The sequence below is a fragment of the Zalophus californianus genome, chromosome 15, assembly GCF_009762305.2.
Source record: "Zalophus californianus isolate mZalCal1 chromosome 15, mZalCal1.pri.v2, whole genome shotgun sequence".
In the NCBI taxonomy this organism is placed as follows: domain Eukaryota; kingdom Metazoa; phylum Chordata; class Mammalia; order Carnivora; family Otariidae; genus Zalophus; species Zalophus californianus.
In genome coordinates, this window is record NC_045609.1 from 72,913,894 (window position 1) to 72,931,697 (window position 17,804).

The window sequence follows — 17,804 nt, forward strand, 5'->3', positions numbered from 1 at the left end:
AGCTCTCGTTGGTGGGGCTCAGGGGGCGCGTGGTGTGAGTGGGGCCGCGTCCCCGCCGCGCGCCGAGGGGAAGGGCGCCGCAGGCACGCGGGCCACACCTGGGGGGCCAGTCTCCCCTCAGCTCGCGGGCCGGGCTGGGTGGGCGCGCGCGAGGGAGTCCCCGGTCCCTGTCAGGGCGGGGCGAGACCACGGCGCTGGGCCTGTGGGGGGGGAGCGTGGGCAACGCGCGAGTGGGGGCGGGCGGCCCAACACACCGCGGGCTCCAGCCGCAGCCCTGGTGCCCGGCTGACGGCACGGGAGAGAAGATGGCTGCTGGGGGGCCGCTGGCCGCCTGCCGGGCCGTGCGGGGCTGAACCCCGCTTCCCGAATTCCCCTCCTGCGTTGGGCGCGCCCACCTCGGGGCTCCCGCGGGCCCCCGCCCTCCCTGGCGCGCGGGGCTGGAGCCGAGGCAGTTGGCGCGAGCCGCGGGCGAGGCGGGGCCGCGCGCGGGGTCCCCTCCCCCTCCCGCAGGTCCCCTCTGGAGCGCTCCGCGCCGCCCGCGCCGCCCGCTGTCCGCCTCCGGCTCGGCCCGGGGCGCCGCGGCGGTGGGCTCGGCTCGCTGAGGACAAGGTCGAGAGACCGAGAGGCGATGCCCGAGTGCGACTGGAGGCAGCCGAACGGAGGCGACGGCGACCGGGATCTGTCCTTCTTGACCGGGGAGCGGGACTGGGGCAGGCGCCAGTGAGGAGGCGGAGGAGAAGCGGCGGCGGCGCGGTTTTCTCTGGCCGAATTCTCCCCCCCCCACCCCCCCGGAGCATCGCTGTCGGCGCTCGCGAGCGCAGCCCAGGGGCGCCGGAGAAGATGGAGCCGGGGGGCCGGGCCCGCATTGGCCCCCCGCAGCCGGCGGCCCCCGGGCTGTGGAGGGCTCGGCCGGCGGGCGGCGGCGGCGGCGGCGGCGGCGGTGGTGGTGGTGGCGCCTCCTCTTGGCTGCTGGACGGGAACAGCTGGCTGCTGTGCTATGGCTTCCTCTACCTGGCCCTCTACGCGCAGGTGTCCCAGTCCAAGCCGTGCGAGAGGACCGGCTCCTGCTTCTCTGGCCGCTGTGTCAACTCCACCTGCCTCTGCGACCCGGGCTGGGTGGGGGACCAGTGCCAGCACTGCCAGGGCAGGTTCAAGTAAGTGTCTTCGCCGGACCCCGCACCTCAGCCCTGCCCCGCACTCGTCGCGCCCCCTCCCATCCTCCGCCCCCCACCCGCCCTCGGGTCCCCGGGGCTGGGAGTCGCCCTCAGCGCGCCCCCCCCCTCCTTAAGCCCCGGCGCCGGGAGCACTCGGCCCCCCGCGGAGCCCTGACCACCGGGCACGCGAAGCCATCGCGATGGTCCAGGTGTCCGCAGCGGCTTCTGGTCCCCCGCTTTTGAGAATTTCCATACTCAGTTACGGTGCCAAACACCATTTTTGTCAGGTCACTGTTTTTTAATCAAAAAATTATGCAAGTAGCTCATGAAATACTGGAACATTGCAAAACATTCAAACAACGTAGAAGTGTAAAGATTCAAAGTTACGGTCTACCAGTACCTCCTACTCCCATCTTACTCCTCTCTTTAGAGGTAACCGCTGCGAACATTTTAGTTTATTTAGTATTATAACAGTGATCCTAAAAGTTTATGTTGGGTTTACTCTGTGCCAAACCCCGTTAAGCGCCCGACGTGGATTATCTCATTTGTTCCTCACAACGCTGTGAGTTCCTAGCTTTATTATGCTGAATTTGTAGAGAGAACTCGAGGCAATGAATTTAAGTCATTTGCCCAAGATTACACAGTACTAAGGGCTGACTTCTCCAAATCAGCTAGCTTAACTCTAGAGTGTTTACTTTTAGCCAATATACTATATTGAATTTGCTAGGACAATTTTAATTGAGAATACAAGAGTGACATAAAATGATGAAATAGCTAGACTTTTTAATGCGGTGAAGATAATGGATTTTTCGAACTGTTTATTTCACTATCATTTGTTGTGTGAGAGCATCACTTTGGTTTTTCTCTGAAGCTGAAGGCCCTAAGGAGTTTTCTTTACAACAGTAAATTTTAGATACTCTCCCCCTGTTGGCTAATGTTTATTACATTCCTGCCTGATATGAGAAGAAATGGGTGAGTTGGGGGGAGCAGCAAGGAAGGTAGTTGAGGTAGCCATCTGACAATTTGCAGATAACAGTCATTAAGTAAGTCAACTTCTTAGACTTCTAGATAGTGACTGTGAAATTTGCTGGCTGTTTCGTGGCTCTGAAATTACACTACGTAGATTACTGATAGTTATTGTCAGGATGATAGCAAAATCTAAGTGAAATATTTCAGGCTCTAAGGCAAAGGTAGGAAGTATGGTTCACCTTATTAATGGATTATAGGGAAGTGTCCTGGGAGTTTTAAATACAGCATATTTTCCTTTTATTTTTTTTTAAGTGTTGCTAGTTTAAACCATATCCCTTAAAACTCATTGTGAAACTGGTTTTTTTAAAGGGTACTTTTTTAATTTTAGGTAGATCCCACTGTTTAATTTACAGCAGGTTTTTGGAAGTGAAATCTTAAAATGAAGCTTCATGAAATTCATTTGTAGCAATAGATTGCAATGTTTTCTCGCTTCCTACTGTCACAAATTAGTATAATACTGTAGTTTCTTTGGATACTTTTTTTTTTAATTTGAAAGAGGTGCTAATTAAAAGTCTTAAAAAGTGTTTCAAGATAAGGAAAGATAATCTTACTGAATTGTGCTTCTTAGTAGCTGTTTTTACTTAAGTGTTTTGAAACTTTGGCTATGACGATTGCAGCCAGCCTTTTTATCAAGCAAGAATTTTGACCATATAAACTGGCAGCCAGCAATGAATAAAGCTGCATCATTTTTTTTTTTTTACATCTTTCTATAAATAGGAAGACAACTCAGTATATATGTGATTTAGGGATTTTGGCCTTTTTGTGGGTGGATTTGCTCTAATTTATCTAAAGAGGACAGAGATTGCTATGGTCCTGAGAAGCTCCTATCTACATTTTATAGTAGTGGAACTTGTTAATCCGCTAGATCAGCAGCCGGTAACCTCACTAGCAGATGTTGTCTCAGTTAGTAGGAAAGATCACAGGTCAAGTTAAACTAACTTAAATAACATAGGGAGATGGTGTTCATAAACATAATACATTAGTGACTGAAAGAGGAATAGCTTCTTAAATATAGTTAAATAACAGTTAACCCTGAATTAATCGTTGAATATAAATCATTTACTTGGAAACTGTTATTTCCTATGATTCATTGTACTCTATTGGTAAGTACTTTTTCATTTCATTGTGGAATACAAGCTATTAATTAGAGTAAATATAACTGGTACTACTCTGTGTTTTATGTATACTCTTATGGGTAAAACGTGGTATTTAATATTAAAAGGGAAGAATCTAGAAGAAAAGAATTCTTCCTGGTAAAGTATATGCTAAGCTAAAAAAGGTTTATTTGAGGATGGTGGCTTGTTTTATTCAGCAGTTGAAGTAATAACGTGGTGAGAAAGACTAACTGGAAATTCTCACTTCATTAATTATCTTGAAAATCTTTTACTAAGCTAAAGAATAGCAACCTAGCAAACAGATATCAAAAATGATCAATCTTGGTAAGCAGGTGTCAAAATTAATTGGCTGGTTCCATGGTAACTTAGTTTTTTTTCTACCGTGGGGATTTCACTAGGGAATAAGAGAATTCTTCAAATGGTTCTTTAGAATGGAAGATTGATGGTGGGCGGGGGGGGGGGGGCGGAATGCAGAAGCAAATACAGTACCACAGTGGTACTTTAGTTCTCTTAGCACTGATTCCAGCCTTCAGTTTCTGTTTGAAAAGAATAAAACACTTAGAATTATAAACCATTTCTCACATAGGTAAAAATGAATACTTATCTTTGGCTAAAACTAGGCTGAAAGGTTTGGGATTGAGAATCAGAGAGGACAGTGCCAATATGAAATATAATAATTAAGGATATAATATATGCTAATTTGAATTCTATTTACTTGAATTAGGCTAGTATAACATTAGTCTAGAAAACATTTTACTACAAGCTTTATTTAAATGAATGACGTTTTCTTTTCGAAACTAGTTCTTTAGATTATTTCTGTAGGGTAGTTGAGATTTATATTTATATGAATTTATATTTTGTGTTCAGACTTGGACATTTTCTTGCTAATGTGACTTAGGAACCTATGACTTCTCATTTGTAAGCAAAATAAACTAAATTAATGCTCTGATATTGGAAAATATCTCATATTGTGAATAATTTCTAAATGTAAGTTTATTAAAACATTTATTGAATATTTTTCTAAAATCATTTTTACATCTTATTATATGTTTAATGTATATAGATTTTTTTTTTTTAACTTCTTAGGTTAGTCAAATATGGATACCAAAATTTTCACATTTGTAAAAGAAGTATTCTATTTCTGGTGACAGCAAAATGAGGATATAATAATCAGGAATTTTATTGCTATTATAAACAGAAAGGGGCAGGGTTAAATATGTAAATATGTTTCCTTAGCTACTAGTAAAAAAGCACACATTAGGAATCCTTTCTATTAATAGTAGAAAAACTGTCAGTAACTATAAAGTTGCATTGAATGTTCCCTGACCTAAAGTCTCTTTCTTTCTTCATTTAATTTTTCAATGATTTTACCCATAAGTTTTTTTTAAGTTTTTATTTAAATTCCAGTTCATTAACATACAGTGTAATATTAGTTTCAGGTATACAATATAGTGATTCAGCACTTCCATACAACACCTGGTGCTCATTGCAATAAGTGCACTGCTTAATCCCCATCACCTATTTAACCCACCCCCTTCTGGTAACAGTCTTCTTTATTTTATTTTAATTGATTTTTTTTTGTTTTTTTTTTAGAGAGAGAGAAAGAGTGCATGGGGGGGCAGAGGGAGAGGGGGAGAGAGAATTTTTTTTGGAAGGTTTTATTTATTAGAGAGAGAGCACGAATGAGTGGGTATGGGGGTGGGTGGGGAGGGGCAGAGGGAGAGGTTCAAGCAGACTTCCTGCTGAGCAGGGATCCTGACTCTGGGCTCCATGCTAGGACCCTAGGATCATGACCCGAGCAGAAGGCAGATGCTTAGTCAACTGAGCCACCCAGGCACCCCAAAATAGAGAATCTTAAGCAGGCTCCCTGCCCAGTGAGGAGCCCATCTTGGGGCTTGATCTCATGATCCTGAGATTTTGACCTGAGCTGAAATCAAGAGTCTGGTGCTTAACCCACTGAGCCATCCAGGTGCTGCAGTCTTCTCTATTTTAAAATAGGATTATAATGTGTAATTTATACCCATGGGTTCTTTTTATATTATTAAAACATAATTACACAGTAGAAATTTAAAATTAGAGTATTTCTTTTTTTTTTAATTTTATTTATTTGTCAGAGAGAGAGAGCATAAGCAAGGGGAGTGGCAGGCAGAGGGAGAAGCAGACTCCCTGCTGAGCAGGAAGCCCAGTGAGGGGCTCTATCCCAGGACCCTGGGATCATGACCTGAGCCGAAGGCAGACGCTTAACCAGCTGAGCCGCCCAGCCATCCCCAAATTAGAGTATTTCTAAGATCCTAAATTGATAAAGTAAGTTACTTTTAGTAGCATGGTTTTCAAAGATGTTATTTATTTATTTGAGAGAAAGAGAGTGAGCATGAGCAGGGGGAGGGGTAGAGGGAGAGGGAGAGGGACAAGCGGACTCCCCGCTGAGCATGGAGCCCATCCTGGGGCTTGAGATCCTGAGATCATGACCTGAGCTAACTGAGCCACCCAAGCGCCCCAGTAGCATGGTTTTCAAGAGCACCTATCCTTTAGCAGATTTGACTCTGCTCCTCCTTTTTTTCTGTACTGGTCTTTTAGGTTCTTGAAAGTGTCACATTTCTTTTGATTTTCGGGCATTTCATACATGCTGTACTTCCCTAAACCCTCTTTCCTATGTGGTCTTTTGCCTGACTGATTACTAAACATCTTTTAAATCTTTGCTTATACTAGTACCTAAAGGAGGCTTTTTTGACTTGTCGGCTATGTTACCCCTTATTATGTACTCTTACAGCACTCTTTTCCTTTTTAGTACTTTCAAAAGGAATTACTCAATCATTTTTTTTCATTATTTTTAAGACCTTTATTGAGGTATAGTTGACATGCAATGAACTGTAAATTTAAAACATTTTATCATACATATACACCTCTGAAACTATCACCACAATCAAGATCATAAAAATATCTGTCACACGCAAAAGTTCCATGTGTCCCTTTGTAAATACTGAGCTGCTTTCTGTCACTATAGATTTGTTGGATTTTCTAGAATTTTATGTGAATGGAATCATATTCTGTGTACTCCTTTTTGTCTGGCTTTATTCACACAGTTTATTCATTTTGAGATTCATTAATGATGTATCACGAGTTTATTCCTTTTAATTGCTGCACAGTATTCCAGTGTATGGATATACCACAATTTGTTTTTCACCCAGTGATTGATATTTGGCTATTCTTTGTGAAGTTGGTATGAACTTTTATGTGGAGGTCTTTATATGGACATATGCTTTTATTTATCTTGGGTAAATATGGAAGAATGGAATGGCTGGATCACATAGCGGATATATGTTTACCTTTTCAACAAACTGACAAACTGTTTTCCACAGTGGTTGTATTATTTACATTTCCACCAGCTGTGTATGAATGTTCTAGTTAGTTCACATTCTCACCAACACTTGGTACGTTCAGTCTTTAATTTTGGCAGTTCTAAGTGGTATGTAGTAGTATCTCGTGGTTTTAATTTGCATTTCTCTAATGATTAATGATGTTGAGCATCTTGTCATGTGCTTATTTGCCGTCTGTTTATCTTCTTGGTGAGGTAACTGTTCAGAACTTTTGCACATTAAAAAAATTTTTTTTTCTTTCTTGTTATTGGTTTTTATGAGTTCTTTACATGTCTGGATACCAGTTCCTTTTTAGATATATCATTTGCAAATCTTTTTTCCCAGGCTGGGGCTTGTCTTTTCATTCTCTGAACAGTGTTTTCAAAGAACACACGTTTTAAATTTGATGAATTCCAGTTTATCTTTTTTTTTTTATGCATTTTACTTTTGGTGTTAGATCTAAGAAACCTTGGCCTAAGTCATAATTTCTCTTTAATTTTTTTTCTAGAAGTTTTGTAGTTTTAGATTTTACATTTAGGTTTGTAGTCCATTTTGAGTTAATTTCTGCATATGTGAGAGGTATGGATCTCAATTCTTTTTCTTTTGCATATAGAAATTCAGCTGTTCAGGGCCATTTTAAAAAGACTATCCTTGGGGTGCCTGAGTGGCTCAGTTGGTTAAGTGTCTGACCCTTGATTTTTGGCTCAGGTCATGATCTCTGAGTCCTGGGATTGAGCCCCACACTGGGCTCTGCACTCAGCATGGAATCTGGTTGGGAGTCTCTCTCTCCCTCTGCTCTTCTCCTGGCTTGTGCACTCTCTAAAATAAATAAAATCTTAAAAAAAAATAAAACAAATAAAAAGACTGTTCTTTCTCTGAGAAGTCACTTTGTATCTTAGCCAAAACCAGTTGTTCATGTATTTGTGAGTGTATTTCCGAGCTCTATTCTGTTCCGTTGATCTCTTTGTCTAATTGTACATCAAGACAGTAATGTCTTGATTATTATAGCTTCATAAGTCTTGAAGTCAGCAAGTAGTAATTCCTTTAATTTTGTCCTTTTTAAAATTTTTCTGGATATTCGAGGTTCTTTGCATTTCCGTATGAATTTCAGAATCAACTTGCCAATTTCTACAAAAAAGCCTGCTGGGATTTTACTTGGGATTGTGTTGAAGCTATGGATGAATTTGGGGGACAGTTGATGCCTTATTAACACTGAGTTTTCTGACACATGAACATGATATATCTCCTTTTATTTAGGTCTTTTTTAATCTCTCAGCAGTATTTTAAAATTTTCTGTGAACAGATTTTATAATGCTTGTCAGGTTTTTCCCTAAATATTTCACATTTTCTGATGCTGTTGTAAATTATATATTTTTTAATTTTAATTTCTGATTGTTGCTATTATATGGAAATACAGCTGTTTTTTATTAATCTTGTATCCTTCAGTCTTGCTAAACTCATTAGTTGTAGATTTCTGTAAATTTCTTATGATTTTTCTGAATAGATGATTATGTTGTTTGCAAATAAAAATACCTTTACTCCTTTCTTTGCAATCTGGATGCCTTTTCTTTTTCTTGCCTTATTTTACTGGCTGGAACCTCCATTGCAGTGATCTATACATGTGATGACAGTGGTCACTTATATGCTATTCATGATATAGGGGATAATATTTAATCTTTAAGCCAAAATGATGTTATCTGTAAGTTTTTTGTAAATCCCTTTTATTACAGTGAGGATGCTTTCTTTCTGTTCCTAGTTTGATAATAGTTTTTATTGGAGATGGATATTGGATTGTGTTTTTGCATGTGTTGAGATCATCATATCATTTTTCTGATTGTTCATTGTTATGAATTCTGTAGCATAGTTTTTAAATGTTAAACCAACATATTACATTCCTGAGATGAAGACCATCTGAAATGATATATTTTCTTTCTTTATATATTATTTGGATTTGATTTATTAAAATTTTGCTTAGAATTTTTGTATATATGTTCATGAAGGATATTGGCCTGTACTTTTCATATAATATCTTTGTGCAGTTTTAGAATCAGGGTAATGCCAGCCTCATAGAATGAGTTGGGACCTTCCTGTTTAGTTTGCTGGAAGAGTTTGTGTAGAATTGGCATTATTTCTTCATTATGTGTTTGGTAGAATTCACCAGTGAAGCCCTTGAGGCTGGAATTTTCTTTAGCTCCAAATTCAATTTATTTAATATAAATTCATTTGATTTAGCATATTTAACTACAAGTTCAATCTATATACTATATATAGAATTTGTTAAAATATATTGGCCAGAATATTGTCCATCTTGGTAAACATTCCTTGTGCATGTGAAAAGAATGTGTGTGATGAGTGGAATGGTCTATAAATTTCAGTTAGGTTGAGTCGATTCATAGTTTTGTTCATTTTCTAAAACGCTTTCTGATTTGTTCGTTTTCTAAAACCTTTCTGATTTTCTGTCTACTATTAGTTACTGAGAGAGAGATATTAAAATCTTCAATTATAATTTTGCATTTATCTATTTCTCCCTGCAGTCTTAGCTGTTTTGCTTCATGTATTTTGAAGCTCTGTTATTAAGTGCTTGAAATTTTATATCCTCTTGATAAATTGACCCCTTTTTTCATTATGAGATGACTATAGAAGATCCTTTTTTCATTCATGTCTTTGTACCTTTGTTGAAAATCCACTGGATATGTCTATCTCTATATTTGTTTCTTGATTCTGTTCTATTCCTTTGATCCATGTGTCCTTTTGAAAGTCTCTTTTTTGACTATTGTAGCTTTGTAGTAAGTCTTGAAATTAGATAGTGAGATTCCTATAACTCTATTTTTATTTTTGAAAATTCATTTAGTTATTCTAATTCATTTGCTTTTCCACATTTTATAATCAATTTGTCAGTTCAAAAAAAAATCCTGGGATTTTGCGTGGGATTTTGTTGACTAGAGATTGTTTTGGGAAGAACTGACATCTAAACAATACTGACTCCTCCAGTCTACCAACATGTTTTTTTCTTCATTTATTTAGGTTTTCATGGATTTCATGCATAAGTGTTTTGTATTTATATATATGGATCCTACATGTATTTTGTTAGATTTATACAAAACTAAATAGTTTATGTTCTTTGATGCTATTGTAATTGATATTATTTAATTTCGATTTCTATTTGTTCATCTTTATTATGTGGAAATACAATTGATTTTTGTATATTGACTTTGTATCCTGCCTGCAATGTTGCTAAACCCACTTAGTTTCAGTAGCTTTTCTTATAGATTCCTTGGGATTTTCTACATAGACAATTATGTTATCTGTGCATGGAGACAGTTATACTTCTTCCTTTGCAATTATATGCCCTTGATTTTTCTTCTTGTTGTATAGTACTGGCTAAGACCTTTAGCTTGATGTTAAATAAGAAAATAAGAGTGGATATCATTGCCTTCTTTCCAATCTTAGGTAGAAACATTCAGTTTTTAAGCATTAAGTATTTTGCTAAATGGCCTTTTTTAGGTAATTTTTTTGGTAATGGTAAATGCCGTTTATTAGGTTAAGGACATTCCTTACTATTCCTTATTTTGAGCATTTATCATGTATGGATATTAAATTTTATATCTTTTTTTCTGTATCTGCAGAGATGACCATTTGGTTTTTCTTTTTTTAGTTTGTTGATATTGGTGAATTAAATTGATTTTCAAGTGTTTAATCAGCCTTACATTCATGGGATAAACCCCACTTGGTCATAATATATTATACTTTTTATATATTGGTGGTTTTTTTTGCTGTAATTTTGTTGAGGATTTTTGCTTCTCTGTTCTCAAAAGATATTACTTTGTAATTTTCTTTTCTTGTAATGGCTTTGGTTTTCTTATCATTATAACACAAGCCCTATAAAATGAGTTAGAAAGTGCCCCCTCTTCTGTTTTCTGGAAGAATTTATGTAGAATTGGTATTACTTTTTTTCATCAATGTCAGTAAAATTCATCAGTGATGTCAACTGGGCCTGGCATTTTCTTTGTGGAAAGACTTGCAACTATGAATTCAACTTTTAAAATAGATAAAAGGACATTCATTTCCTTGATTTCTTTTTGAGTGTGTTTTGGTAGATTGTCTTAGAGGATTGGTCCATTTCATTTAAGTTTTCAAATTTGTGAGCATAACATTGTGTATAATATTCCCTTATTATCCTTTTAAAGTTTGTGGAGTGTTTTTTTTTTTTAAGATTTTATTTAATTGACATAGAGAGAGACAGCGAGAGAGGGAACACAAGCAGGGGGAGTGGGAAAGGGAGAAGCAGGCTTCCCGCCGAGCAGGGAGCCTGATGCGGGGCTCGATCCCAGGACCGTGAGATCATGACCTGAGCCGAAGGCGGACGCTTAACCAACTGAGCCACCCAGGCGCCCCAAGTCTGTGGAGTCTTAGAAGAAGATAGTAGGAAGGGAAAAATGAAGTGGGGGGAATCGGAGGTGGAGACGAACCATGACAGACTATGGACTTGAGAAACAGACTAAGGGTTCTAGAAGGGAGGGGTGGGTGGGGAGTTGGGTGAGCCTGGTGATGGGTATTAAAGAGGGCACGTATTGAATGGAGCACTGGGTGTTATACGCAAACAATGAATCATGGAACACTACATCAAAAACTGATGTAATGTATGGTCATTAACATAATAAAATTAAAAAAAACAATAAGGTCTGTGGAGTCTTTAGTAATATTTCTTCCATTTCTGATATTGGTAGCTTATATTTTCTTCTTTCTTGCTTAGTCTGGCTAGATATTTATTGATATTATTGATCTTTTCAAAGAATATGTTTGGTTTCATTGATTCCTGCTATTTTTTCTTTTGTTGTTTTCAGTTTCATTGATTGCTGCTTCCTTTGGTTTTAATTTTCTTTTCTTATTCTAATTTCTTAAGATGAAAAGTTCACATCATTAATTTGAGATGTTTCTTTCTTTCTAATAAAAGTGTTTTAATGTTATATATGTTCTTCTAAGCACTGCTTTAGCTGTATCTCACATATTGATATGTAGTACTTTCATTTTTATTCAGTTCAATATACTTTGTAATTTTCCTTTAGACATTCTCTTTGGCTTATGTAGAACAATTTTGTTTAACTTTAAAATATTTGGGGATTTACCAAAGATTTTTCTGTTATTTATTCCTAAAGTCCATTATGGACTTTAGAACATACCTTGTATGTAAAGAACATACCTTGTATGATTTCAGTTCTTACAAATTTGTTAAAACTTGTTTCTGGAAAAAATATGATGTATTGTAGTGAATATTAACATTTGCAATTGAAAATGTACATTCTTCTGTTGAGTGGAAGGTTATAGAAATCTCAATTAAGTCATGTGGGTTGTTGTAATTGTTCAGATATTGTTTATCCGTACAATATTCTGTCTAGTTGTGTTGATTAGTGTGAGAGGAATGTTGAAGTCTCTCACTGTAACAATGGATTTGTCCATCTCCTTCACTTCTGTCAGTTTTGCTTATGTTTCAAAGGTTTTTTGGTGGGTGCATATACAATTAGAACTGCTATGTTTTTTGGTGAACTGGCCCATTCATCATAATATCATTTCCTTCCTCTTTTTCTTTAGTAATTGTTTCTGTTTTAAAGTCTTTGATATTAATAGCTACTGTAATATATATATATACACACACATATATATGTATGTATTTCAGTCCAATCTAATCTCTTTTTGTTGGTTTTTTGAGATTATTTACATTTAATGTATTTGGATATATTTTGGCATTCTATTTTAATTTGTAATTGGCCCTTTGAGTATATTTCTTTTTTTTTTGAATTTAAATTCAATTAGCCAACATATAATACATCATTAGTTTTTGACATAATGTTCAGTGATTCATTAGTTGTGTATGACACCCAGTGCTCACACCATCACGTGCCCTCCTTAATGCTCATCACCCAGGTACCCCATCCCCCCACCCACCTCCCTTTCCACAATCCTCAGTTTGTTTCCTGGAGTCAAGAGTCTCTCATGGTTTGTCTTCCCATTCAATTTTCCCTCCCTTCCCCTATTGTCCTCTGCACTATTCTTTATATTCCACATGAGTGAAACCATATTATAATTGTCTTTCTCTGATTGAGTTATTTGGATATATGTCTTTGTATTATTTTTTAGTGGTTATGCTAGTATGCTAGTGATTACAATATGCATACCTAACTTTCTGTAATCTATTCAGTGTTATTATTTCTTTTTCAGGTAAAATTAAGTTTTAGAACCATGTTTGTCCATTTATCCATCTCCACTGACCTTTGCTATAATTGTCATATATATCACATCTACTTGTATGGCAAACCCCATTAGATAAAGTTATAAATTTTGCTTTCTTATGTATGTATGTATGTATTTATTTATTTGACAGAGAGAGAGGTAGTGAGAGAGGGAGCACAAACAGGGGGAGTGGGGGAGGGAGAAGCAGGCTCCCTGCTGAGCAGGGAGCCTGATGCGGGGCTTGATCCCAGGACCCTGGGATTGTGACTTGAGCCGAAGGCAGATGCTTAACGACTGAGCCACCCAGGTGCCCCTAAATTTTGCTTTCAACAATATACATATTTTAAAGAACTTATGAGGAGAAAAATTGTCTTTTGTATTTTCTCAGATATGTACTCTTTCTTTTGCTCTTTGCTTATCTCTAGATAGAAATTTCCTTCTAGGGTCATTTCCCTTTAGTGTGAACCCCCTTTTTGTGGTCCATTTCTTTTCAAACATGACTTGCTGATGTATTTTCTTAAATTTTTTTTTGGCCTAACAATACCTTTATTTTGCCTAGTTTAGTGAGGGATATTTTTTACAGGTACAGAATCCTAGGTTTTCAATTCTTTTCTTTCAGCATTTTAAACAGGTTGCTCAATTTTTTTCTGGCCTTTCATGGTTTCTGATGGGAAGTCTGCAGTCATTCTAATTGTTTTTCTCCTATATATAATGTCATTTTTCTCTAGCTGCTTTCAAGATTTTTCTCCATTTTTTGTTTTAAGCAGTTTGAATTGTGATGTATCTGGATGTAGGTTTCTTTAAATCTACCATGGGTAGTAGGGTTTGCTGAGCTTTTTGAATTTATATTTATGTCTTTCACCAAAATGGGATTTTTTAAAAAAACATTATTTCCTTTAATATATTTGTACGCAGTAGTCTTTTTTGTTTCTTCTGGGACTTCAGTGATACTAATGTTAGATTTTTGATTTAGCTCTACAGGTTCTTGAGGTTCTGATCTTTATTCTTTCTTTTTTTTAATCTTTTCTCTTTTTTCAGATTGTATTATTTCTTTTGAACTATCATTAACTTCACTGACTGTTGCCTCTGTCATCTTCATTCTGCTTTTGAACCCATCCGGTCATTTTAAAATTTAAGATGTGGTATTTTTCACTCTTAACCTTTCCATTTTGTTCTTTTTGATGATTTTTCTTTCTTTGCTGAGAACTTCTCTCTTTTCATTTCATTATATTGTCTTTATCTTTGTCTCATTGAGTCTAGTTTTAATAGTTAATGTTTGATGATGCAAATTTTTGGATCTTAGGATTGACATCCATTGATTATCTTTTCTCTTGAGAAAATTGTGTATATTTTCCTAGTTCTTTGTATGTTGAGTGATTTTTGGATTTATTCTGGACATTGTGAAGGTTATCTTGCATAGGTTATGGGTCTTGTTATGTTCTGGGGAATGTTGATTTATTGATCTATCTATTTATTTGTTTATTTTTATTTAATAAGCAACAAACCAGTTAGGTTCAAGTAGCAAATTCTCTGTCATGCTTCCTGAGGGCAGTGGTTCTAATCTCAGATCTGTTTTCAAAGCCATTGGATCTGAATGCACACATGACACTCAGGGATTATTCTGAGACTTGTGCAGTGTTTTAAGTTTTAATTCAGTTCTCAAAGCCTTCATTAAGTTGCTTTTGGGTCTGTTCCTCATATTAGCTGCTCAGTTTGAGTCTGAGTCTTATGTGGGTTCATAGGCAGAATTAGGGTATTTCCATCTTCAGCTTTCTGTTACTTGGGACACCTTGCATACTCTGATATGAAGGGGTACTTTTTCCCAGCCGTTCTTGCTGGAAAGACAGAATTTCTCCTTTAAGAGTCCATCTGTACAAGTATGTGTTGCTGTCATTCTCAAGGTTTACCATCCTTTTCATTTGTATGGCCATTGTTTTAGTAAAGTCCTGAATTTTTCTCTACTGGGTTGTTGCAGTAGCTCTTTAATTTATTTCTCTGCTTCTAATTTTCCCCTTGCTATTCTCTTCTTTACTGCTACCAAAGTTTGCTTCCTAGAACACAAATTTGATCATATCTCTTCTTTGCCTGAGAGCTAGAGTATTTAAAGCAGCAACTCCTAAGTTTTCTGATGAATCTATTGTCATTCAAATTCTTGTTCTCTAGCTAATGTGTCATTTTCCTCTGGCTTTTTTTTCTTTTAAATTTTCAGAAATTTCATAATGATATATATGGGTATGGAATTCTTTGAGTTTATCTTTTTTTTCCCATCCCCCCACCCCCCCTCCCCTCTAGAACCCTCAGTTTGTTTTTCAGAGTCCATCATCTCTAATGGTTCGTCTCCCCCTCCGACTTACTCCCCTTCATTCTTCCCCTCCTGCTATCTTTTTTTTCTGAACATATATTGCATTATTTGTTTCAGAAGTACAGATCTGTGATTCAACATTGTTGCACAATTCACAGTGCTCACCATAGCACATACCCTCCCCAATGTCTATCACCCAGCCACCCCATCCCTCCCACCCCCCACCACTCCAGCAACCCTCAGTTTGTTTCCTGAGATTAAGAATTCCTCATATCAGTGAGGTCATATGATACATGTCTTTCTCTGATTGACTTATTTCACTCTTTGAGTTTATCTTATTTGCTCTGCTTCTTGTTCTGTAGGTTTATATCTTTTTCAGAATTTGTAAAATTTTTTGTTATCATTTCTTCAGCTCCACACTCTTCCTTCTTTCCCATGACTCCACAAAGAGACAAATGTTAGATCTTTGTTACTGACTTCTAGGTCACTAAAGCCTTATTCAGTCTGTTTTCTTTCTATTCAGGTTGGATAACTTTTATTTATCTATCTTTATGTTCACTGATTCTTTCCTCTATTATCTTCATTCTGCTGTTAGGCCCATCTTATGATTTGATTTAAAAAGTTTCATTTATCATATTTTCCATTTCATTCTTTATATCTTTTGTTTCTTTGCTTAAAACTTTTATATTTGTTTTGAAAGTATCTGCAGTTGCTTGTTGTACTGTTTTTCTGATAGCTGCTTTGAGATTCTTGACAGATAATTCCAGCATCTTTACCATATCAGTGATGGTAACTTCTGATTATCTTTTTTCATCTGTGTTGAGATTTTCTTGTTTCTTGGTATGGCAAGTAATTTTGGATTATATCCTGGATATTTTGAGTATTGTGCATGAGATTATGGTTCCTGTTTAAAAATTCTGTTTTAGGAGGTAATCAACTTGTTTTGGTTCAGCATATATGACCTTCACATTTTTTTTTTTTAAATAGAAGCTTTATTGAGTTGTAACTTATATACCATAATATTCACCACTTTAAATGGCTCAGTTGTTTTTAGGATATTCAGAGAGTGGTGCAACCATCATCATATCTAATTTTAGAACTTTTTTTATCACCCCACAAAGAAACCCCATTTCCATCAGCACTCACTCTGTGTTTCCCCCACCCAACAATTCCACTAGTCTAGGTAGCCACTAATTTACTTTCTGTCTCTGTGAACTTGCCTCTTGTGGACATGTTATATAAATGGAATCATATAATGATTCCAGTCTTTTGTCATGAACTTCTTTCACTTAGTATGTTTCAGGTTTCATTCATGTACTGTGTGTCCATTCCTTTTTATTGCTGAATAATATTCCATTGTATGGATATTCTACATTTTGTTAATTTACTCATCAATTTTTGGACATTTGAGTTGTTTCTACCCTAGGCTATTATGAGTAATGCTGCCATGAATTTTTGTGTACCAGAGTTTTGGGTGGACTTATGTTTTCATTTCTCTTGGTATATACCGAGGAGTGTGCTGAGATTCGAATGCCAGTTTAGTTTCCAAAGGCTTGGTTGGACCATTCTGCTCTGCCTGGTTTGTCTGCTGCTCAGAGACCATTCTGAAATGCAGATGATATTCCATACCATAGTTAAATTCCAAAACTTTTTGCTTTGTTGATTGAGATCTATTTCACATATGGGCTGTCTGAGGGTGTACACAGGACTTCATACACGGATTTGAAGGATCTCCTTTTAAATCATCTTCATCTTTATAATCCATTTCCATTCTCCAGTTAGGAGGATGAAGGGTGCTGACTATTGTCATTTGCTTAGTGCAGGGCACAGATGGTCCATCTCAGGATCTCTGCATCTGCTGCAACCTCAGTGATGAGGGGTAGGGGTCCTGTCTCCTTGCTGGTACTTATGTAGTACAGGGCAGAGATCACTAAAGGGATCCCACCTCCACTTTCTCTCCCAGTGGGGAGGGGAAGGTACTTACTATTTTTATAGGTAAAATGTAAGCATTTTTTTTAAAAGCACTGTGTAAATTAGAAACTCTCAAGTTGATTCTCTGTGTCTCATAAAAGAAGAGAAACTGTAAGAGCATTTTCCATGTTTTAATATATTGTTTAATGTCATGCTTCCTTTGTACTTTTTTGACAATATAATTATGCTAATGATGAATTTTTTCAAGAAAATAGAATTTATTCTAACTATTTTGTATAAGAATAATATTAATAGCATTTAAATTAGCATTTCAAACTTAAATTATGAGTTTAGAGGAAAAGTAGTATAATGTGGTAGAAAACCTTTTACATATATTGGTTTTTTACTGCTGATGAAAATGCTGGGAGGCAGATATTGTTATTCTCATTTTATAGGGGTAATAGAAAATGAAAGACCTAAAGTCATTATTTATGCAAAGTCTCATAGATATTAAATGGCAGGTGAATTTTCCAAATCATGTCTGTCTGGTTCTTTATTCATATCAAGCCATCTTTTACTCTTCAGTAAGTTTTTCCTTAATTATAAACTCAAAATCTTCTGAATTTCCAGATATCATAGGGGTTACTTAAGATCATGAGTAGTACCAAATTAATATGTGTTTGAGATCTGGTTCTGCCAGTGTGCCATG

At 37.3% G+C, this 17,804-nt stretch overlaps 1 protein-coding gene across 1 annotated transcript in view; it reads left to right on the plus strand.

The window, feature by feature from the left end:
* Nucleotides 1–840: 840 nt before the first annotated feature.
* ATRNL1 (attractin like 1) overlaps nucleotides 841–17,804 on the plus strand; it is an 891,320-nt gene continuing 874,356 nt past the window's right edge. Inside the window, 1 exon segment of the mRNA XM_027596871.2 lies at nucleotides 841–1,154. Within this exon segment, the coding sequence (XP_027452672.2) occupies nucleotides 841–1,154 (314 nt within the window).